We start from the raw sequence: 23,677 nt of genomic DNA, 5'->3' as shown, positions 1-23,677 counted from the left end.
TTCCTTCAAGGATGGATTTTACAATGTGGAAGTGGAAGCCAAGTGAATCCTTTTCTTCCCAAGTCCTTTTGGTCATGGTGCTTCGTTGCAGCAATAGAAACCCCAGCTAAGACAAACCCTGTCTCAAAAAAATAATAGACACAGGGCTAGTGATAGCTCAGCCAATGAAGTGCTTGCCTGAAAATATAAGAACCCGAGTGTGATCCTAGCACTCATGTAAAACGTCAGGTGTGGTGGTGTTTGCTTAAAATTGCAGTGCCAGGAAGATAGAGACAGGAGGATCTTTGGGGTTCTCTGAGCAGCCAGCCTACTAGAATCAGCAAGTTCCAGATTCGTGAGCTATTCCTCCAAGATAAGGTGGGTGGCTTCTGAGCAGTGACAGCCGAGGTGGTCCTCTGTGTACCCATGATCACCCCTAACAAAACAAAGCAAACAAATAACAAAAGTAATGCTTCACATGACAGACAGACAGGTACACATGCGCACATACACAAAGCATGGTAAGGGAATGTGTTTGCTGGATGAAGATGATGCATCTAGACAGACCCTTATAGACTTCTGTCACAATAATTAATTCCCTAAACCTAGACCATGAGCCATCAGTGTGCCAGGCCCTGGCCAAGCGTGGATGTCATCAGATCCCGCCCTTGCCCTGGTCTAGTTTCCGTTTTGTTGACACTTGGTCAGGCTGCCTGGGGTTGTGTCTTTGCTGGTCAGTTTGGCAACTGATGAAGTAAAGTGATTTAATCTCTCAGGGCCTTCATTTCCTTTCTCAAAAGCAAAGATGTACCGTCTAAGCATTGAAGACCTGAGTTTAAATCCCCAGCACTTACATACAAGGTGAACATGACCATGCATACCCATAACTCAAGTGTTGGGGGTAGAGACGGGATCCTAGGAGCTCTGGCTGGCCAGCCCCGACAGAACACAGTGTCTCAAGTTCAGTGAGAACTCCTGCCTCAAGGGAATGAGACAAAGAATAATAGAAGAAATCTGATTACCTGTCCTGGCTTCCTCATACACACACGGGTGCATGACCCCTGCACACACATGTGCATAGATATGTATATACTACATACATACACCCACACATAAAGGGGAAAACAGAGACTAATAATAGCTCGTAATATACCTCTCTTTGTGGCATATTTGAAGCTACAGGCAGTGGCCTGAGCATTGTGCCTGACTTAGAGCTTTGTCCTGGGTAGTGCACTCAGCAGCCCATCCTGGGCATGTAGGGAGCTAGGACCCTCACTTCAGACTCCCTAACACAGGGTGCCGTGGTTGATGAAGGTCGTATAAGGAAGGAAAAGGTGTAGCGGGATTTCAGGGGCAAGGATGGCATTTTATTTGTCCCTGGGAGTCAAATTCAACTTAAGTGTAAAGGGACTGTGTTGGGACTTGCAGGAGCTCTATAAAAAGGATGTGACAGCCAAAGGGGTCTTGGAGGTCAAGGAAGGAGGGGAGAAGACTAGCCTGGGAGTCAAAGGGGGATTGGGAATAGTGGTGAGATGCCCTAGTGATGTCTTGATTGTCCCCACAGCTCCTGCAGGATTTCTCACAGAAGTCTGCCTGTCTAGAGGTAGTTGTAGCTTTTAGTTTGGACTTCAGTTCAAGCTCCAAATTTGATTTTGGCCTCACTTATGCCTCTGAGGGATTGGACTGTTTTATTGATGGAAAGATTGTCTCATGAGAGTTAGTTGGCAGTCGGGATGACAAACCAGACCCTTTCAATTGTTTTGATTTGGGGATAGATGGTTGTTGGGTTGTTTTTTGTTTGTTTATTTTGGCTGAGTCTCCCTAAGGCTCCTGGCTGGTCTTGAAGTCGCTGAGTAGCTCAAGCAGACCTTGAACTTGTGAGTCTCCTGTCTCAGCGCCTAAGTTTTATAGAGCTGGCAGGCTCAAGCTCTACACTTTGAGAATTACTTAGTACCGCATGCTGGTGAAGGGAAAGGCACCTTGAAAGCTTAGCATAGAGACAATGTGGTGGAGAGGCTGGAGGGGACTCAGAGTGGCTTCTAATGTTTGAACCATCCTTCCTGGTTCCCAGAGGGCATAGTAGGGGTACAGAGGGGTACATAGAAAGCACGAGGACTTTCTATGGCAGAGAGGGACAGAAACGGGGAAGTTTGTTTTCAAAGGTTGTCTGTATGTCCAGCACCTTGAAGCAGAGGCCAAGTAGCTGTTCATCTGTCAGAGATATGGCAAGATGTAGGCGCATATTAGAAATTCCAATTAGGGCTTGAACTTGAGAAATTAGGCAGCCCAGATAACTGACATTCTCAGACTTTGGGACGAATGCATGGCTCTCTAGATCTGACTTGACTTACCTGCAGAAATAGAAACGTTGGTAGGTCAGAGAGAGGGAATAACCTTTATCTGCCATTGTCTTAGTTAGGGCTTCTGTTGTCTTGAAGAGACACCATGACCATGGCAACTCTTATAAAGAAAAGCATTTAATTGTGGTGGCTTGTTTAGAGTTTCAGAGTCAGTTCAGTATCATGGTGGTGAGGGTAGGGAGGTCATGGCGATATGTAGGCAGACATGATACTGGAGAAGTAGCTGAGAGTCCTACATCTTGTTGGCAACAGGAAGTCGAATGAGACACTGTAGGGTATCCTGAGTATAGGAAACCTCAAAGTCTGCCCCAACAGTAACTTACTTCCTCCAACAAGGCCATACCCACTCAAACAAAGCCATGCCTCTAATAGTGCCACTCCCTTTGAGATCGTGGGGAGAAATTCCATTCACTACCACAGCCATGTTGATACCTTTCATCTCTGTCATCAACCATGACCTTGAGACTGTTAGACTGTGGGGACCACGTTGAAATTTTTTGAAAATGTATGATTTTTTTTTTGTGTGCGCATTCGTGTTTGCTCACACCCCACAGCACACATGTGGAGGTTGGAGGATCGGTTCTCTTCTTCCACCATATTGGTCCCAGCAATGGAACTCTGGTTGTCAGGCTTGGCAGTAATCCCTGAACACACCGAGCCGTCTTGCTGGTCCATGTTTCATTTTCTCGTGTGAGTTTATGGTCCTCGAGAATGGTTCTCTGTGTTATTGAACCGGTTTTCAGCATGTAGAGATAGCTATTCCATGGTGGGCACTGATATCCTCTCTTCAAGTCCCTTCTCTCATATTCTGTGATTGTACGAAGTCTCAGGGGCCACCCAGGACCAGGGATAAGGGGTCTCATTGAGCCTCCAGTGTTCCTTGAGGCCTCCTCCAGAGGCATGCTTGGGAGGCCATAGGGCAGAGACAGCCCTTGTTAAGTTGCTACTTCAGGACTCAGCTTGAATGGCTTTTACACTTTGACCATAGATTCTGTGGCCAGGGATTCTGTGGTGAAAGGCAGATGGTCCTCTTTGGTCTCTTTCTCCTCAAAGCCCCACTGTCACACAGCCATTGTCAAAGCTTTGACTGAGGGGGGCTGCCAGGCTCTTAGTCCTCAATAGGAAGTCAGTTCAAGCTTACTTGAATAAGGAATATCCTACCAACTGGCCTCAGAGATGGACTAGGTCCCTATATATGATATCTAAGAGGTCTTCTTTAGCCACAGCTTACCTTCTGGGCTGTTATGAGGGGTTCTGAGGTTATGTGTTATGTGGTGTTCAGCTCTACATGGTGGAGTGATGTGGCGTGGAATGTCACAGAGGACCCCTGTCAGATGACCCTAAGGCAGAGGGGTCATCACAATCTGGTCCCTCCATGCTTCACTGACCCTGGAGTGTTTGCGGGCTGGCTAGGACAGACTCGAACAGTAGGGTGTGTGCTTGCTAAGCAGCCTCCTCTGCCTGGTCATGTTCTGGGTGTCACCACGGATGCTACCATGGACCATATGGATCCACTCTGAGAACAGATGTTACTTCTGGTTACCCAGAGTGAGAAAAGCCTGGTTTCCCGCAGCTGTGCATGTCAGCAGTGGGGGGAAGCCGTAACCGCCGCTGTTCATGTGGCGTGCGCTGCACAGCTGTGCATTACTTCATAGTTAAAGCCCGTGGCAGCTCATCCTCTCAGGACTGCTGGCAGGTGATGTCATCGCCTCTTCAGAGTGGTGTCCCAGTGACGGATAACTGGCTAGTTCTGAGTCATGTGGCTCTGTTAAACGCCAGGCTTTGAACCCAAGCATGACTCCAGATGCCCATGCGCTCTCCTTGTCACGTCCCTCCAGCTCCTGGGGAGGAAGTGGAATGGACTTGAGTTTTATTCTCCGTCAACCTGGGACAGGCAGGCTGAGCCTGGGAGCAGAAGGTCTTGGCATGGCTTGATAAGCTAGACCACCCTGTGGTAGTAACTGGCCCCACGTCTCGGTAGTTCAACTGAGAAACACTTCTTGCTCTTGCCACTTTCCCAGTGTGTATCAAGGTGGGTGTAGGAGGAGCTCTCTTGCTCATTAGAGCAACTTTATATGCACTACACACACACACACAACACACATACGTGTGCACGCATGCACGCGTACACACACACACACCCCTACCTACCTCTAACACATACACACACAAATGAGAAGCAGCATGCACCATACTCTGGTACAGACTCCAAGACCCCATTAGTGCAACACTCCCTACCACTACAGCAGAGATCACACATATGTACAAGAGTGTGGGCATATGTATGTGTGAGAAGTACATGTGGGATGTGTATGGAAGTACATGTATGAATGGGACTGTGTGTGTGTGCATGTATGTGTGCAGGGGATACTGTATGTGATTGTATATGTGTTCATGCATGTATGTGTGGATTGTGTGTGTATGTGTATGTGGGTATGTGTGTGAATGCAGGTGTATGGAGGCCAGAGGCTAAACTTGAATTCCTTGGGTACTATCCTCTTTTTTCATTCGAGACTCACTGGCCTGGGGCTCAGCCGCTGCTTTGCCAGTCAGTGAGCCCCCAGTGAGTCCCAGAGATTTTCCTGACTCCACCTTCCCAGTGCCGGGATTAGGGCTAGAAGCACTCACATCATATCCAGCTTTAACATTTTTGAGTTGATTTTTAAGACTGTTTTTATTAGGTTAGTATACAGGTTAGTAGATATCATTCTGGTATTCGGAAACAATGTGTGTTTTAGTGACTCACCTTTCCCTCACCACGCTGCTAACCCTAGGCCTTGGGGTAACCGCTCCACCAGTCCCCCTTTAATGTTCCATGTGTCCCTTTGCCCATCCTTCCTCGTCAACTATTAGTTTTTAAAACCTTACTTTGTTTATTTTTTTGTGTGTATGTGTGCACGCATGTGCACACACAAACTCGTATATAAATGGAGGTGCTCTCACAGGCCAGAAGATCCCCTGGAGCTAGAATTACACATGGTTGTGAGCCTCCTGATGGAAGTGCCGGGAATAGAACTCATGTCCTCTGGAAGAGCCACGAGTCTCCCTTAACCACTGAGCCATCTTTCCAGCCCTGGTTTCCTTCCCTTTATTTTAACTGGGTTTGGGGGATCAAACTCTGGTCCTCATATTTGGACAGCAAGCATGCTACTGAGTCCCTCAGGCTCGCTTTTATGTTCTGGGCCAAAGCTAATCCCATGGTCACCCGTTAGTTCAAGAGGACAGGGAATAAGGATTTACAGGCAGCCAGAAGGCAGGAAAGAACTGGAAATAGTGGTGGGGTTAGCACGTTCATGGGGTCTCTTGGGCCAACATCCAAGGTGGCTTCTTTCTGCAGGCCTAGGAAGGCCTGGCAGAGCCACACGAGAGCCAACCTGGGTGTTCTCAACGGGCTGTCACTCCACCCCGCCTGCCTTTCCAAGCTCTTCTGAGGGGCAAAGGTGGCATTTTGTTCCCCACGGAAGAAGAAAGGGGCAGGATGAGAATCATACCTACGGCCTGGGTGAGAACAGTTGATCCACAGGGCCAGAAGCCAGAGAGTCACCTGCCAACTTTCCAGGCCCTGCCTGAAGGAAGTCTGTGATTCACGCTCTGGAGCACGCGGTGTGCGCAGTAATTCCTTCCTGGACACTGCGGCTGTTTACACAGCGGCTAGTGGTTTGACATTTGGCACTCTTACCTTTCATTTCTCCTGGTCTGTGTGGGGAAAAGAATGCCACCTGTGTTCTTAAGGAAACCAGACTGTGACTCCGAGGCATTGATATGTAGACAAAAACCTCAGAGAGAGCAGGTGGCCTCACCTGGGCCAGGAGATTTCTACTGCTGGCCCGGCTTTCCAGGCACCTCAGCCGGAGCTGGCTGTGGCCCCTCTGCAGGCTGGCTTGCAAGGGGGTCAGAGAACCTCTTTAGGCTTGGTACTGGCTGCTTTCTCTTTTCTTCAGGGGAACAGCCACTTTAAACTAAAGGAGGAAATAAGTAAATGTCACTCTTGTGATGTGTGTAAGCTTGCTTGCTAACAGCCTTGGTCTAGCCTCCTGATTCCCAAGATGACTTCAGTCAGTTCCTTTCCCCAGTTGTAGCTTTGGAGGTAAAAAGACAATTTGGTAATTTTCTGAATGGTCATTTGATCCAATTTGAGGATGCTAAGAACCCCTCCTACAAAATGTGAGGCCATTTGTTCGGGAGCTCTTGGTGTGAGGTTTTAGTTTTAGTGTTTTTGATTGTTTTAGGGGTGGAGGAAGTACTCTCGTAGCCCAAGCTGACCTTCAACTTCTGATCCTCTTCCTCCAGCTTGCACCACTATGCAGAGTCAGATGGGATTAAAGGCATGCACCACTATCCCGAGTTTATGAGCTGCTGGGCGTGGAACCCAGAGCTTGTGCATGTTAGACAGGCACTCTACTAACTGAGCTACAATCCCAGCCCTGCATTTAAAATTTTAAAAGTTCCAAGGTTCCTACCACTTTGAGTTGATCCTCAGCCTCTGTGGACATCTGATAGCAACAGGATAGGAAGGCAGAAGCTGCCCTTTCCCAAGTAACAAGTTCTGTCAGGAAGGAAGACGTGGAAAGTGTGGCTTTGGAGACCTGTGTGGTCCCAGGCTGAACCTTCAGTTTATTTTGGAGGGGTGACCACATCAGTATGGGGACAGTGTGCTTGCTTAGCCACTTCAAAAATCCTGTTCAACTTGTCCAGCCTGGTCACCGACAGCAAGCTGCTTTGTGACCTTTTGTAAGGTCCCGTGGCTGTCGGTGACGAAGTTAATCTCAACAAGGAGTCTAACCCCTGTTTTATTTTCCTGCTGCTACCCTTGGCTTTTTCCCTCTGACGCAAGCTCAGGAGCGTGGGCGTTGTCTGGGCAGAGTCTCTTCCGCAGGCAGCTCCTTGAAGCTAACAGTGGGGGATGTTGGAGTCTCTAAACTGATGTTCCAGGTGCTGGTCATAAGGTTAGCTTAGGAAGATATTGTCTCATAAATATGACGTGAGGCTCTATCTTCAGGAAACTGAGAGAACCCAGAGAAACTGGAGCACATTCGGCAAGTGTTTCTTTTTAAAGAGAAGATGTTAAAAAATTAAATCTGGGAGCAGAGGAGAGAGCTCAGCTAATAAAGTGCGTTGTCTGCAGGCCTGGGGACCTGAGTTAGATCCTTCGGAGACCACACCAAAACATGGCATGCCCCCTTCCCTTGTTTTTATTGACACAGACCCACCATTTTAACTAATTGAAAATGGGAAGCTCAGGGTTTTTATGTGTTCACGATGAGAGCACTCAAGGCCGCACTTCACAATGGAAGCACCCAATGCTACACCCCCAGCTTAATGCCGAAGCATCTCTCACTGTCCATCTCTCCTCCCCAGCCTCAGTCAGCCATCAGCCTACCTCTCTATGGGGTTTCTCCTCTGGAAATTTAACATGAGCACACAGCCTTTGGGGAAATCAGTGTTTCCCCTATTTGGTTGAGAGAGATTTTATAAGAGTTATACTTACTTACTTATTATATGTTATACTTACTTATTGTCAGTATCTAAATACGTTTATTATGTGGTTTAAATGACAGCCTGTGTCAAGCACCCTCTGGGACCAAGTGTTGAGATACATATATATAGCATATGGGTGTTTGCCTGCGTGAATATATGTGTAACACATGCCTGCAGTTCCTGCAGAAAACAGCATCAATTGGAACTGGAGTCACAGACAGCTGTAAGCCTCCCTGTGGGTTCTGAGAGCCAAACCTGAGTTCTTTGTAAGAACAACCAGTGGTTACTGCTAAGCCATCTCTCTAGCCCAAATATTCAGATTTTAGTACTGGGGTTTTTGTCTGGATCTGTGTCAGAATTATGGGCCTCTATGAGGTTGGATCTTGTGGCTTCTTAACCTCTTATAGTAAAACATTGCTTATTTATTTTACAAGGAAATTATGAAGGAAATGAGTTATGTATGTGTGTATGTATATATATTCGTTTATTATGTGTGTATATGTGTGTTTGATGTATGTGGGGTTGTATATGTGTCATGGTGTGTGTCATGGAGGTCAGAGGATAACCTTGTGGAATTGGTTCTTTCCTTCCCCTTTTGCATAGGATCTAGGATTGAGCTCAGGTTGTTGACGCTTCCACCCACTGGACTATCTTGCCAGTCCCAGGAGACAGTTTTAAGCTACATATTTACTGTGTTACTATAGGAATAAAAAAAAAACAGGATAACTAAGCAGGATAAAGAGGGGGCAGGAAGTATCTTTTAGGAGGTTCTGTATGCAGGAAAGTGACCACTTCAGCAACAAATGCACAGAATGGAAATACATTTTTTTTTTTCTGGAAGCTTTGTCTGTTTAGCCTGAGGTATGGTGAATTAGTAACAGGAGGGGGAAAATGAACTGGTGACTTTATTCTGCTTTAGTGGCAAGAAGTTGCCTGCTTCTTCTGCTCTGGGTGTTGTGGCAAGGACTCTGAGACCTGGCAGAGGGTGGAAATAACATGTGACCGTGACATGGCAGGAATGAAAGCCTTTGAAGTCCAAATTCGGCTGCACGATTGTCTGATACTGCCCGATTTCCTCCAGTTCGTTCTAGGCTCTTTAGGCTATCAGAAGTGGCAGGGACACCGAAACTAGCTAGACGGGGTGTATGTTGCAGAGGAAACTGAAGGCAGATGTAAGCTCAAGAATTACCCAGAGTCGTCATAGAAAGGATAGCAGAGTATGGACTAGAAGCCACATCTAACAAAAGGAAACTTAAGAGGAGCTCGGGGTTCTTGGCTTTGGAATCAACTCTTCCTTGAAACCCTGAGATTTTACAAGCATAAAGGACTTGACCGGGAGATTTCAAGTTACACTGGGATCCACACACAGCTGGAGGGCAGGGGAGAGGACAATGAGATGTGGTGTCACCAGTCTGACCCAGGGCTTGTTAGAGACAGCATCTCAGGCCCTGATCTAGACCTTGAGACAGAGTGAGCTTATATAGGTGACTCCTATGCTCATGAGAACTCAAACCACCACAAACCAGAGACTGATGACTGTGAAATCTGCAGAGAGCTAGGAAGAGGGGTGGAGAGAGCCTTAGGAGTAAAACAAGCTTTTTATGTACCTAAATAGCTCACTGTCACTTTGGTGGGTCCCTGAAGATAGTATAAGGGGTGTGACTTCCCACATCTTAGAGTGATAAAGGGATCTATTATCAGTCCAGGCTGATATTGGGCCAAGAAGAGCAACCATGCAGATGAGTAGAGAAGAGATAGCAACCTTCCAGTGAGTGAACTGGCAGGAGGGAGGGCTGGGAGGGGGCAGCTGGGTGCCTCTCAGCTCAGCTCTGCCGGGTGGCCAGTGGCATGCAACTGACAAGCCAGCATTCTACCCCCGGTCTCCTGGCCTCCACGCCTCAGCTGTTTGCCCTCATTCAGCAGAAAAGGGAGGCAGAAAGGAAACAAAAGCTGGCTGTGGCAGAAGCCCTGTTAATTAGTAAAGCCGGAAAGACTCTGCACTGGATCAGGCCCCGGCCCTGTCTGCCTGTGGCCTGTGGGTCATCAGGAATGAGACTGGCCAAGGCGTCAGGCCTGAGCTCTGGAAGGAAAGGGTGGTCAGCCCCTCGGCTAAGCAGGACACTCAAGACATAGCCATTGGTGTGCTGTGCGGGAGTTTGGGGCTTGCCATAAATGAACACATCCTCCTGTTTCCGGGGCCAGGGAGATTCTCAAGCATAGATTAACTCGGGAAAGCGTGGCCTTTGCCAGAAGTCGTTATTTTCAACGCATGGGGACATGGACCAAGACTGGGGTTTGGTCTTTCTGTGTCGTGATATTTGCACACCTCCCCCAACTCTCCACTCCTCACCCCTGCTACCACCTTTTAAATGAGTAACTAGAGCACATGGTTGAAAGGGAAGGATTTGAAAGTGTGTAAATTCAGCAGTTCTGCGCATTAAAATACGCGGCTTCCTCCTTAGTCATCGTCAGTTTCCCAGGCAACATACTGGATAACGAGTCTATAGTTTTAATGAATGAGCTGGCCAGGAAACCTGACCTGCCCGTTAAAGACGACAGGCTCGTTCCTGCTCTGCACATAGTTGCTCTGGAAAGGCGAGGGGAACATCTCCGTTGTTATTTCTTCCAAGAAGTGTAGGTTTGGGAGCTGGAGAAATGGCTTGGGGGTTAAGAGTGCTTGCTTAACCTCCCAGAGGACCAGAATTCTGTTCCTAGCACCGACATTCACAAGTGCTTCTGAGTGTAGCTCGTAGGTGGTGGTTCTCAACCTCCCTAATACTGTGACCCTTTAATACAGTTCCTCACATTGTGGTGACCCTCCCCACCATAAAATTATTTTGTTACTGTGATTTTGCTGTTATGAAATGTAATGGAGAATATCTGATATTCAGGATATCTGATATGTGACCCCTAAGGGGTTACAATGCAGAGGTTGAGAACCACTGCTCTAAGGGTTAAGTCTGCACTAACATGAGTGCATGCATGGGCACACACACACATGCCTGCACACATACATACATACAAAACCTTTTTTTTTTTTTTTTTAAAGTGTAGGTTTGAGGGACCAGCAGGATGTCCGTGGGTTAGGGCCCTTGCCACCAAGACTAAGATCCTGAATTCTATCCCTGGAACTGAGAGCATTGACTCCTACAATTTGTCCTTCTGACCTTCGTACTCATGACATGGTACATGCACAACACCAACACACACAATCAAAATAAATACATGTAAGAAGATTTGTTTGATTTGTGACTGGTGGACATGGCTAACTACGGCTTGAAACTAAAGTTGATGAACTACAGTGTGTGAGCCAGGCGAACTTCTCTAAGGAAGCACATACAGGTATCGTTGGGCTGCTAATAATAACACATCCACTGGAGGAGCCGGGACTAAGCTCTGCTGGCTATTTGCAGTAGTATGTGAGCATGCTTTCTCTCTCCTCTCTACCCTGTCAGGCATTTTCCCAAGCAAAGGTGGGAATCCCATTCTGCGGCTGGGCTGGGTGTTGCTGTGATAAGTGGGTGAGGGAGAGGGTGTTTGGCAAAAACCATGAGTTTCGAGTTGAATGTTCCTTGGATGCCAAACATCCATGATCGTTAATATAAACAGGTACGCGGTGGGCTGGGGAGATGATTTGCCTGGCAAGCACGCACTTGGACGTGAATTTGATCCACAGAGCCAAAGTGAAAATTCTGGGTGTGGTGTCCGGCACTTCTAATTCTAGTGCCTGGGAGGTGGAGACAGGCAGATCTCTGGGACTGGCTGGCCGGCTAGTCTATCCTACGCGGTGAGTTCCAGGATAATATGAAACCCTGTCTCAGAAGGAAAAAATAGTGCCTGAGGAATGACAACGAGGTTGATCTCTGGCTTCCAGATGCACACGTGTGCACTTGCACTCCCGTCTCCCACCCCAAGTGCCACGGCAGAGAGTTAAATGTCATAGCGGGAAAGGCGAGATTTGTAAAGGAGAAACCTGAGCCTGGAGATCTGCCGTCCACAGCCCCCGGGCTTTCTCTCTGCAGTGCACAACGGGCTTCTACACCTCCACGTTGGTTGGTGTAAATGCTGAAGGACCATTCATGCCATTGCAAAGTGCGGGGCCGCCTGTGCCTGTTGGCCCTCCTGACTCTTGGTGGTGAGAAGCAGTTTCTTCACTGTGTAAACCAACGTGAGAGAGCGGCCTTTGCTTTGTTTGTTCAGCTGCTGCTGGGCTCCGTTATCTCTCCCTGTGCAGAAGGGCCTGTGAACAGGCCGGGAGAAAGGTTTCCGCAGGCTGGAAGAGGTGAGAACTTGCCTGATTGTCCTCCGGGTGCCTGTGGTCAAAAGGGTTGAACTTTGAAAAGAAAACACACGTTTATTTTATAAACGCAAGTCCGCATTGAGTGTCTGTGGTTCGTGATGAAAATGTTATAAGAGTTTGCTATGGATAAACTTGCCTCCACTTTTCCCACAGCCCCACTCCCCTTCCTCGCAGCCGATCAAAACCACCAGGTCATAGTGAAGCCTAGTAGACACATCGCCACCTAGCTTGTTCACGGACCATCTAGATGGCGTATTCTGCACCTTGTTTGCTTTTTGCTCTTACTCCCTCATCCCCCACTGCGTAGCGACATTGAACTGACGCAACACTGAATGACATTTAGCATGATTGCAGGCTTTTATGGTGCAGCGCCTCATTTTGTCTTGTTTTGTTTTACATAGTCTCACTTTGTAGCCCTGACTGGCCTGGCACTCGCTACGTAGACCAGGCTGGCCTCAGACTCACAGAGATCCCTTGTTTTCCCAGTGTTAGGATTAAAGGAGTGTACCACACCTGGCCATTAGGCTCATTTTGTCTTTACCACTTTACGTATGTGTAGGCTGTGGTACGAGGCGAAAGTTGCTGTGCAAAGGGAACATGCCCTGTAACTTCAATGGCTACTACCGCATGGCCTTCTAGGCCCTTGAGGCAGTTTTTCACCCTACCAGCTGTGTTTTCTGACTCTGCCCAAATGCTGTTACCAAAACGTTTACCTTGGTTGTCTGATAGATGGAAAAATTATCTTAATGCAACTTTTAGCCGTGGTCCAGGCTTGGAAAGCCATAGTAGAAAACAGCCCGTTTGCTTTGTGACCATGATACAGTGTAGGGATTTGAAGTTGCTGGAGTGGATTTTTGTTGTGTGACTGCCCGGTGGAGTGATAGAGTTGATAGGCTGTGACAAGCCCAGCTCTGTGAATCAGAAGCATCCGTCTTTGGATGTTCATCTCACAGCGTCTTCTTTCTGGTGCTATGGTCTCTCTAACCTTGCCATGACATCCAGGAAGTAAGATCAGTGAGTCACGGAAATGGCCCCAGCACTATAAATATGGCTTCCGTGTCTGTACCATGACCTTCTGGGTCAACAGGCCTTTGCCAGCTCTGACGTCTTTGCCACATGAACCGGACCCAGACATCACTAAGAACCTGGAAAAGATGATGTGGGAGTGGGGGCATTTGGGAGAGGGAAGCCTTGGAGAGCCTTTCTACACCAACTTTCTTTGCTTGGCTCTCATGTAAAAGAACCTTCGTGCGTCACTTGCCTTGAACGAAAGGGTATGGGGTTTGTTTGTTTTTAGATGCCAGGACTGTTGTAGAATTAGGTATGGTGCCAGGAAAAGGAAAGTTTGTTTTATGGTCTTTTTATAAAATAGTAAAGTAGGGGTGGGGGGGGGGGGAACAGGGGCCAGAGGAGCTTTCTGGAGCCATTTGCCGGCCAAGGCTCTTGTTAAATGTTAAGCTATTTGTAAACACAATGCGGTTTACCACACTGTGAACAGAGAGAAAGGCAAATTAGCACTTTGCAAATAATCAAAACAGTACTAAGTGTCAGGATATACACATGCTCCCCCAGAGCCAAACTCAGTCTGTGCCACTTTGGAGGCTCAGGTTGGGGTGACTCTGCCAGCTATGAACTTACAGACCAAGTGCCCTTCTCTAAGCAAGCAAGCGTGGGTGTGTTAGTCAAAACCAAGGTTAAAACAGGCTTGGTTTCCACCGTCCTTCCTTTTCCCGAGACTTCTGGGGGAATGAGAACCTGCTGGCCACATGTGTAAGTGTTCTTTCCTACACCAAATGGTTCCAGCAGACCTCAGGGCTCCCCTCCTCCTGTTTCTGCAAACCTGGCACCATGGGCTGGAGAGATGGCTAAGAACACTTGCTGCTCTTTCAGAGGACCCAGTTTGGTTCCCAGCACCCACATGGCAGTTCACAGGGGATCAAGGGCCCTCTCCTGACCTCTTCAAGCACTGCCTGCATGTGATACACAGACATACATGCAGGCGAACACCCATTAAATAAAAATAAATCTTTAAAACAGCTAGACCTGTGCTCAGGGGTAGACAAACAGTCTTTGTCCATGATCCCTACTCTGACTCCAGGTCTTCCTTGTGTCAGTCAATCTAAAAGAAAAAGAAACGACAGCTATAATCTATAATTCACATAATATACAACTCTGTAGTTTATAGCATATTTGCACGACTGTGTAACCATTACTATATTCAACATGTTTTCATTAATCTCAAATGAAAATGCATGTCTATTAGCAGACCCTTCCCACCTCTTCCCCAGCTCTTCCTCTAGCCCTGACCAACCATTAAGCTATTTTTCTTTATCTTTAGATTTTTTATTCTAGACATTTCCTTCAGCATCAACATAGGATCTTTCATGACATGCGGCTTTCACTTGGTTGCAGCACAACGTTTGCTCTAGGCACTACATGCTATGGTATGGTTTGTGAGTCAGACAAGGGACTAGAGATTGAAACACATACATACATACATACACACACACACACACACACACAGGTAACGCCAAGAATGCCCCCTTTATTGTCTTCCAGGGCAGCTTATATAGGGTCTCCTTGACCAATGGCCATGCTCTAACTCTCAGCTGCAAGCCCACCAGAAATCACTCCCCTGCCATCAGGAACTGCTGAGGGTCTTGTGCTCAGAGCAGCTGAAAAACAAAAAAACAAACAAACAAAAAAAAAACACAAGTTGTTTGCTTAGAGCAGCTGCAAGCATAGGAAAACCAGTTGTTTACTCTGGCAGGGAGGAGGTCACAGGAAATTCAGGATCTGGGGGTCCACAGTCCCCAACATCTCCTCCTTTTCCATATAATTAGACCAAGGTTCTGGACTGGCCCGGCACATGGCACAAATGTGATAGCAATGAGCTGGGAAATGCCCTAGTGAACACAGTCACTGTACAAGATAGCCACAGCAGATGTCTGGCTGATGGCAATTCCAGCCGCCACGAAGGAGGCTGCAGCAGCGACAGTAGCGGCCACTACAGTCATGGTGATCCCAAAGTCTCTCTCTCGGCAGGATGGTTCAGCACTAGATCATTAGTAGCAGTCATAAATGCTGGCCCCAAACTCCTACTGCTTCTGCCTCTTCCTTCAGCAAATCCTACTGCTGGGGTGGCTCCACCAGAACAGGCACCGCCTCCTGCCACTGCTGGGAGCCAAGGTGGCAAGTGGGCTCGGGGACCTTCAGAGGCTACTGTGCAGAAAAGCCTGCCACTTGTGTAGCAAACTCTTTGAGCATGCAAAGCCGGAGACCACTACCACCTACGGTGTCCCCTCGGCCCCACAATCTCCAGTAAACAATCATTTAGGGAATTTGGACGTTCTTCTCTCTAAACTACTTCCTGATGTTTATAGGGCAAAGTAATTTTTTGAGGGTGTTCACAGCAACCTTTTGGGGGAGGGTCTTGGTCCATCAAACCACATTAATCTAGAAGGATTCCACGGGTCTTCATCTTCTGTGGAAACAAAAGAACAACCCCTTTTCCAAAGCAACAAATCCTTAGACCCATATTTTGAAATCAAGACATCTTTCTTAGCACTCCCCAGAATCAAATGTCTCTCTGCACTCCAGATTCTCTGTGCACATTCCATCTTTTTGAGGCCTTTAATTCACCCTCCTGCCTCCTCTTTATTACTTTCCTGCTGGCCAATCTTCCAGAGAGCGTTCCTAAGAGAGTCCCTAGTTCCCCATTTCAGCTCTGCCTCCTGTGGCGCCTGCACCACCTGGAACCGGTATCGAGCAAGAGTCTGGGGATGAAAAAACACATAGACACATACCCATCTTCAACTCATCCTTCCATTCCCAAGGGCAATCTCTCAGGGTTCCCTAGTTTCTGATCTCGCTGGGGGCCTCCACTTGGTATCATTTTTTTGTTGTTGTAGCATACATTGGTATTTCATTTCTTTTTATGACCCGATAATAGTCCATTGTATGACTGTACCACATTTTATTTACCCATTCATTTGTTGATGGGAATATAAGTTGTTTCCACTTTTATGAATAATGGTGCCTTGGCCGTGTGTGTGTGTGTGTGTGTGTGTGTGTGTGTATACACACATATATATGCACACATATATATGTATATATATGGAAGTTTTTATTTCTCTTAGGCATATAGAAAAAAGTGAAGTAGCTAGCCATGAGGAAATTTGGTTTAACATTGTTTGGAGGAGCTGACAACTTTCCTACATGGCTACACAATTTTGAATTTTCTCAACATTGTGCAAGATTTTTGTTTTTCCTTATCCTCCCTAGCAGCGTGTGTGACTGTGACTCTGATTTGTCCTTCCCTAGTGACTGACAGTATTGACCAGCTCTTCCCATGCCCATCCTGTGTCTTCTTTGGAAACAAATCTATTTCTGTCCATTGCCCTCATCAAGAATGGGTAGTTTGCTGGGCATTGAGGAGCATGCCTTTAATTTCAGCTCTTGGGAGGTAAAGGGCAGGTGGATCTCTGTGAGTGTGAGGCCAGCCTGCTCTACAGAGCGAGTTCCAGGATAGCCAGAACTATGTGAGAGACTCTATTCCAAAAAAAAGGTGGTTTATCTTTTTATTATGAAGGTGAAGAATTCTTCACATATTTTCATATGATCTGATTTGTAAGTATTTTTTTTTGTTGTTCTGTGGGCCATCTTATCATCCTGGTGATATCCCCAGTATTAAAAGTTTCTTACATCTCACGGACTACTCACATGGTGAGTTACAGGCTCACAACTACCTGTATCTCCAGTCCTGGGGGATATAATGCCCTCTTCTGGATGCCATGGGTACTTCACACATGTGGCACACATACTATATGCAGGCATACACTCACACACACAGAAGTCAATCTGTCCTTTTGTCATCTGTGCCTCTGGTACTGTAGCTGAAGGAACCTTTGCCTAAACTAAAATCACAGGTATGCACTCCTGTGTCTTCTGAGAGCTTTAATGGTTTGAGTTCTAGAATTCGGGTCCCTGACCCAGTTTGAGTTCATGTTGTGAAGGGGTGCTGTCTTCATTTGCTTGTTTGCTATGAGTGGGTGTGGTTATGCTCTTATGATCCTTCATCTTTGCATTAATTTTCCCCTTTTTTTATTGCTGGGCATCAAACTACATAGCTCTACCCTGGCCCACATCTCATTTAAGAGCAGATGACAGGCAGCAGTGGCCTCCAGGTTGTCATTCACCCTGTCTTCGTCCCCTGCTATTTAGCATTTTTCCCCCTCAATACTGGGTGTTGAAATGAATAGCTGGGTGGTGGTGCCGCCTTTAATCTCAGCACTCAGGAGGTAGAGGCAGGAGGATCAAGGCCAGCCTGGTCTACAAAGGTAGTTCAAGGACAGCCAGGACTGTTACACAGAGAAACCCTGTCTGTACTTGGAGTAGAAAGAAATGAGTCCCTCAAACACCTCAACTTGTCTACTGCCATGACTCTATATCTCCACCTTTTAAAAAATATATTGAGACAGGGCTAGCTTCAAACTCATCAAGTATCCCGGGCCAGCCTGGAACTTCCAGTCATTCTGCCTTGTCCTCCTGTCCTTGGGATGGCAGGCAAATGCCAGAAGATTCCAGCTGCGGTACTTTTCAGATGCCAGCTTCCCTCAGGAGTTGGGGAGCACCTGTGAACACTCAGTCCTTTGTTCTTTGTTCTCAGAATGTGGAGGTCCTGGCCAGCAGGAGCCACTTGACAGAGCAGAACCAGGCAGGGGCTGACCTGCGAGAGAAAGCGCTGAAGGAGGAGAACGAGAAGCTGCAGGGGAGGATTGCGGAGCTGGAGCGCAGACTGGCCCAGCTGCAGAAGCAGATGGAGGACATGAAAGGCGATGAGGCCCACGCAAAGGAGATGCTCCGCAAGTGCGAGGTGAGGCTCCTTGGGTCTTGGCCAGAGTGTGGCAGCCTGTACCCCTCTCTCCTGTAGTGATTTCAGGGCTGGGGGTGGAACTGTCAGGATTGATTTGGGACGTCCAGGTGACCTGCAAGCATCTTTTGGAATGGTGGGAACAGGAATAATAAAACCAGGGTGGAAATCAGGGGCCTGGGCTGCACGGTACCCAGGGACTCCTGCGTCAGACATTAGACATCTTTCTGAGGCTCCGTGGGATCCTCTGAACACCTGTGGAGGTCATCTTCACACCACATTAGTCTGTCTCGCTAAACACATCCTTTCTTTGGCACGTAGCTGATATTGTTGGAGATTTTTAGCAAGCCAGTTATCCGCTCTACCAGAGCTTTGGAAGCTGTTAAGGAAAGAGGCGGGAAGTAACAGCAGCGGAAGGGGGGGGGACACACTGGGTGCCCGTCAGGTCACCTGCACACCTTTACAACAATGCCTTGACCCAGTCTATCCCCTGCCTGGAGTTTCTGAATCTCCCGGGGGTAAAACTTGGGTATTTGTAATAAAGATAAAGAAATCACCAAGGTAACCCCGAAGGCCACACGTGGCTGGAAAAGGGACTGCAGAGAGGCACACACCCAAGAGCCCAGCTGTTTATCTCGGTCCCACAACAGGCACACTACGATCACGGTCATCTTCAGAGTGTGTCCCTGTGGTTCTTGACCCATCTGTCTCATTATAGAGTGAAGTCCAGCAGCTAGAGGGAGCCCTTGTGCAGGCCAGGCAGGAAGAAAAGGAAGCTACCTCTGCCCGAAGGGCGCTGGAGAAGGAGCTGGAGCGTGTGCAGGTAAGCCCCCAAGGCTTGCCTTCCTCATCCTTGTTGGTAGACGTGGCCACTGGGCCTGTCCTTCCAGGGAATGCCTTCCACCTATGTAGCCACCCTGAGCTATTCATCTGGACTAGTGACTTGAAAGTAGGGGCAGCTGGTGATATCTGGACATGTACTAATTGTCACACTGGGGAGATGCTGGTGAGTGGAGCCAGGATAGCTGGTGAGCATCCTAAAAAACAGGCCAGCTCCACAGCTGTGAGCTCTCTGATCCAAACATCACCGTGCTGAGGTTGAGAAGGCCTTGTCCTTGGAAAGTTCTCGACAGTTTTGCAGAGATAAAATACAAACAGTGTGTGAAAGCAGGCTGAACCTGTCCCCAAGGCGGCAAGGAGTCGCCTCTCTGCAGAAGCCAATTTCCCGTCTCCTCAGCACACGTGCGGTCCTTCAAGGCGGCTATTAAAAGGAGCAGGAAGAAGTCATTTCCTTGAGACCAGATAGCTATCTCTCTTCAAACCCAGAAGGTTCCTAGAATATGAGATTTTCCCGTTTGGATGTCAAGAAGACTATTTGAACTCCACTGCAGTCAAAGCCATCACTAAAGTTGTAAATTGGCTTTTGCACAACAGCCTCAGCATGACCCTGGTGTGTCTTCATTCTACCGTCACTCTTTGAAATGCTGCCTAAATGTCCCAGGGGAGAGTTTCGGGGAAGGTGAGGGCTGACGGGCTGGCTCAGGCTCAAGACTGTTGAAGTTTTGCAGTGGGGACCCAATAGTCTTCAGGGTCAGATGCACACAGGGTAAGAGTCACACTTGGAGGCAAGGTTCAGAGTTCTCACCGCACGAGGCTAGTTCTCTTCAACAGTTATCCCTGGTGGTGTTGAGCAGGGTTCACACTCGGACATCACCATGCCTGGCGTTTGCCTAGGTGCTGGGATCTGATCTGTTTCTCATGCTTGTACAGTGAGCACTTCACCCCTGAGCCAGCTTCCCTGGGTCCCCTTTGCAGCTTTCACCTTCTTGGGGACAGTGCTGAGTGAGGTCTTCATCGCCACAGAGATGGTGTCTCTAAGGCTAACGATACAAACCCACTGACTGATAGTGATCAAAATTTTCACATGCAGGCGGCTGGGGGATCACCAGGTGGGTCGTTCGAAGACACAACTGTTGGTGGATGTACAATGGCAGCCTTGAGCTGGAGACCATTATCCAATACTGGCTGCAAAGCCTTTGACTCCTGGATAAAGGACAGGAGGAAGGTGGCTTCTCAGAGGCTTTGAAGCCCAGTAGCTGTGAGCCAGCCAAGTAAGCAACAGTGTTTTCCCCTTCCGCTGTCTCAATATGCAAAAGCCCACTAGGACAGGAGGGGCAGGGAACTGAAGATGAACCTCGAGAGCCTTCCTTTAAGGATAAAACAAATATTAGAAAAAAGAAAATTAATACTTATTTGACTACCTCTTACGTCAGACTCAAGAAACAGGAGTGCGACACCTCTTGCATGGAATGCAAATTCTCAACCTTTCTACTGGAGTCACAGTTTGGAGAACAGATTGAAATCCATAAGCTTGAATGTGAGGGTTATTCCGGATCATCTTAAAATGTCCCACAATTTAGAAATGGTGCCTATAACAATGTTCTGCCTTCTCACTAACCTAAGAAATATGCTCTAGAATCTGGGGAATATAGCTCAGTGGTGTGGAAACTTGCTTATCATGCACAGAGCCCTGGATTTGATGCCCAGCAAAAAGAAAGCACACATATGCACCGAGCTGGCTGCTGAAGGCTTTTACAGGGACCCATTGTATTTGCTGGTCCCCATGAATTCATAGTTTTTTATTAATAGCTTCAATTACATTATTCTATCATATTGTCACTGAAAATACATTTGGTTGAATTTAACACAATTTTCTCTGACAGTTTCACACCTATGTACAGTGGACCGTGGTCATAGTCTCTGTCTCTCACTTTCTTATGCTTCCCTCCCATGCCTGGTGACCCTTGCTTACTGTCATGTCTCCCTCAACCTGAGTTTAATTAACATTGTTTGCGTGAGAATGGGAGAGGGGTTATTCACTAAGCGTGGGCAACTTACAGGCAACTACACCACTGGAGAAAATAATTCCCTCCCAGGCCGGCAACTGTTAACTGCCTTTAGTTCCTCAAGGAGGATGGGGCCTAGTGAGCCTCCTCCCTGACCCATGATGGGGTGTTGAAAAGGAATTCACTGAGAGAGAGAGAGAGAGAGACACACAGAGAGAGACAGAGAGAGAGAGACAGAGAGAGAGACAGAGAGAGAGACAGAGAGAGATAGAAAGGGCACAGGGCAGTTGGGGTTTCTGTTTGGAGTTTACTTTCTGGTCTGGGGAGGAGAAGGGGGAGGAGGGGGAGAAGAAGGAAGATGAAGGAATTGTCACCACCCAGTGAGGCTGATTCTATCCTGTGGAGAAACCCTAAGGAAAGAGATCTCAAAGATGTGAATTACCCTGAGGTGGTGGTGGCACACACCTTTAATCCCAGCACTCAGGAGGCAGAGGCAGGTGGATCTCTGTGAGTTCAAGGCCAGCCTGGTCTACAAGCAGAGTTCCAGGACTACACAGAGAAACCCCGTCTCGAAGTCTTCCTGTACTAGGCTGGAGACTGAGCTCAGCTGGTAGAGTGCTTGTTGAGTTGGTTTAGGTTGGTCTTACGGTATCATTGCTGTTTTGAGAGCAAACATTCAGCTATAAGGGTCTAACCTGAACCCCACCAGCCATGGTGGCTGCTGATGTATTCCCGTATAGCATTCTTCCAGCTCTGTTCCTGTGGAGGTTCTCTCTCTCTCTCCTTTTTGTTTCTTTGGTCCCTGATCCCCTTGATTCTTTCCCCTTTGCAGAGGTAACAGGTTTCATTGCTTTTGGGGTGTGACTGTGAAGTCCCCCCCTTGCCACCCGTGGGAGAGGATGCCAGGAAGGCAGGTGACAGCATTGTATTTTCCCTACTGTCTTCAGAGAGAGCTGACCCAGACCGCCCAGGAGCAGAAGGAGCTGTTAGAGAAACTCCAGGAAGAGACCGAGCAGAAGGAGCAGCTGAGGAAGCTGAAGAACGAGATGGAGAGCGAGCGATGGCATCTGGACAAGACCATCGAGAAGCTGCAGAAGGAGGTGAGGGGCCGGGAGGTAGAGCAAGGGTCAAGCTGGCCCAGGAGATTCCAAGCACTTTCTCCCGGGAAGGCTCTGGAAACCCTCAGTTCCCCCAAGTACAGATGCACCTGGGCGTTGCTGAAGCCCTGCAGCCATTCTTTGGACTTGTTGAAAATTCCAGATGCCGAGAAACTTGTCTAAAAAAAAAAAAAAAATAAAGGCTGAAAGCCTCAGGGCTCTGGGCACCTGGTCACTTGGTAACAATAAACAGATGGCCTGGTGTGGACACACTTAACCAGTATTCACTGAGCTGCGGTTGAGGCCTCTGGGCAGAGTCTGCATATTTATCTCTCTCTGACATATCCAGGAACGCCAAAGGCGGTTTCTTAAGCCCTCAGCTCACCTCTGCCCCAAAACTCAGGGAAAGGCACGAGGCTGCCAGCTCCCTTCCGTCTAGGAGTGTGCCTAGAAGGCTGCCGTTTTTCTGACATCTACCAGTGTAAGGCATTTTGCTAGTGACTTGTTTAGCTCTGACTAGAATTCTATGCCTGGGTTTTGTCTAAACTCTGGAAGGTAGATATGATTTCAGTGTTTCCCAAAAGGACAGTGCCAAGGCCTTTAGTGGTTTGGGATGTGGCTCAGTCATACTGGCTGGTGGAAAGCAAAGCCGTGACCTCAGGACTGTGTGTCCAGTCACCATGGCAGGGTTAGCCAGACCCAGCCAGGCGGCCCGGGGTCTGGCGCTTGGTGGCCTTAGAGGAAGCATCAAAGGTAGGGAGCAGAGGAGATGCTCTCCTTGTTGGAGGGGCTCCAGCATGGCAGGACCTGTTCAGGCCACCCCATTTCCTCCAGATGGCGGACATCGCCGAGGCCTCACGCACGTCGTCTGTGGAGCTGCAGAGGCAGCTGGGTGAGTATAAGGAGAAGAACCGCCGGGAGCTTGCGGAAATGCAGACTCAACTGAAGGAGAAAAGCCTGGAGGTGGAAAAGGCCAGATTGGCAGCTGTGAAAATGCAAGATGAGGTAATGCCTGCCTGCCGGGTAATCTCCTTTTTCTCTTGCTGAGAATGCAAGGCTTCTGTTGCTGGGGCTGGGCGGGAGGGAGATATCCTTAGGGCAGCTTTGGGGCTTGCTTTATTCTCCACTTGCTAGCGATTGCAAGCAGGTGGCATCTAAGACACAAAACTCCCACCGGCTCAGAAGCGAAACAGACACACCTTTAATTGGGCCACGTTCTGGCCAAAACTTCCATCCAAAGTTTTCTGCTTGAAAAGATGAGCCACCTTTTATGGAGCAAGAATGTTGTCTCCATCTGTGTCCAAACATGTCATCCACCTCCAGGTCTTCCTTTATTTCTAGAACAAGATGGCAGGGGGATGACTAGATTCTTTTAACAATCATTTTCTAAAAAGATTTAATTATTTATGTGTGAATGTGTCTTTCCGTGTGTATATGTCTGCGTGTTTGCATACATGTATGTACGAGTACCCATGGAGGCCAGAAGAGGGCGCTGGAACTTTTGGAGCTGGAGCTGCCCGTGTTGTGAGCTACCTGCATTGTGAGCTACCTGACATTTAGGTGTAGGCGCTAGGATCAAACTCTGGCCATCATTATTGAGCAGCAAGTGCTCTTAACTACTGAGCCATTGCCTTCTCTCCAGTCTTACTAATCATCTTTAGACTTTTATTGGGGTGGTCAGGTAGATAAGAGCGTGATAGCCACAGCAAAATAGACTAAAAGATGTTCTTAGGGACCGGACATGT

General features: G+C 48.0%; 1 protein-coding gene across 5 annotated transcripts in view; it reads left to right on the top strand.

Moving 5' to 3' along the window:
* Positions 1 to 23,677, top strand: part of Cgnl1 (cingulin like 1) — a 153,455-nt gene that overhangs the window by 102,658 nt on the left and 27,120 nt on the right. For all 5 annotated transcript variants that reach the window (XM_050124390.1, XM_050124399.1, XM_050124382.1 and 2 more), the window contains 4 exons: positions 17,786 to 17,992; positions 18,708 to 18,812; positions 21,783 to 21,935; positions 22,767 to 22,937. In XM_050124390.1, coding sequence (XP_049980347.1) covers positions 17,786 to 17,992; positions 18,708 to 18,812; positions 21,783 to 21,935; positions 22,767 to 22,937 — 636 coding nt within the window. The remainder of the gene's footprint in view (positions 1 to 17,785; positions 17,993 to 18,707; positions 18,813 to 21,782; positions 21,936 to 22,766; positions 22,938 to 23,677) is intronic.

This window comes from Alexandromys fortis, unplaced genomic scaffold, assembly GCF_014885135.2.
Source record: "Alexandromys fortis isolate MF-2015 unplaced genomic scaffold, M_Fortis_MF-2015_v1.1 scaffold_22, whole genome shotgun sequence".
NCBI lineage: Eukaryota > Metazoa > Chordata > Mammalia > Rodentia > Cricetidae > Alexandromys > Alexandromys fortis.
This window is presented reverse-complemented; position numbering and strand designations above follow the sequence as displayed.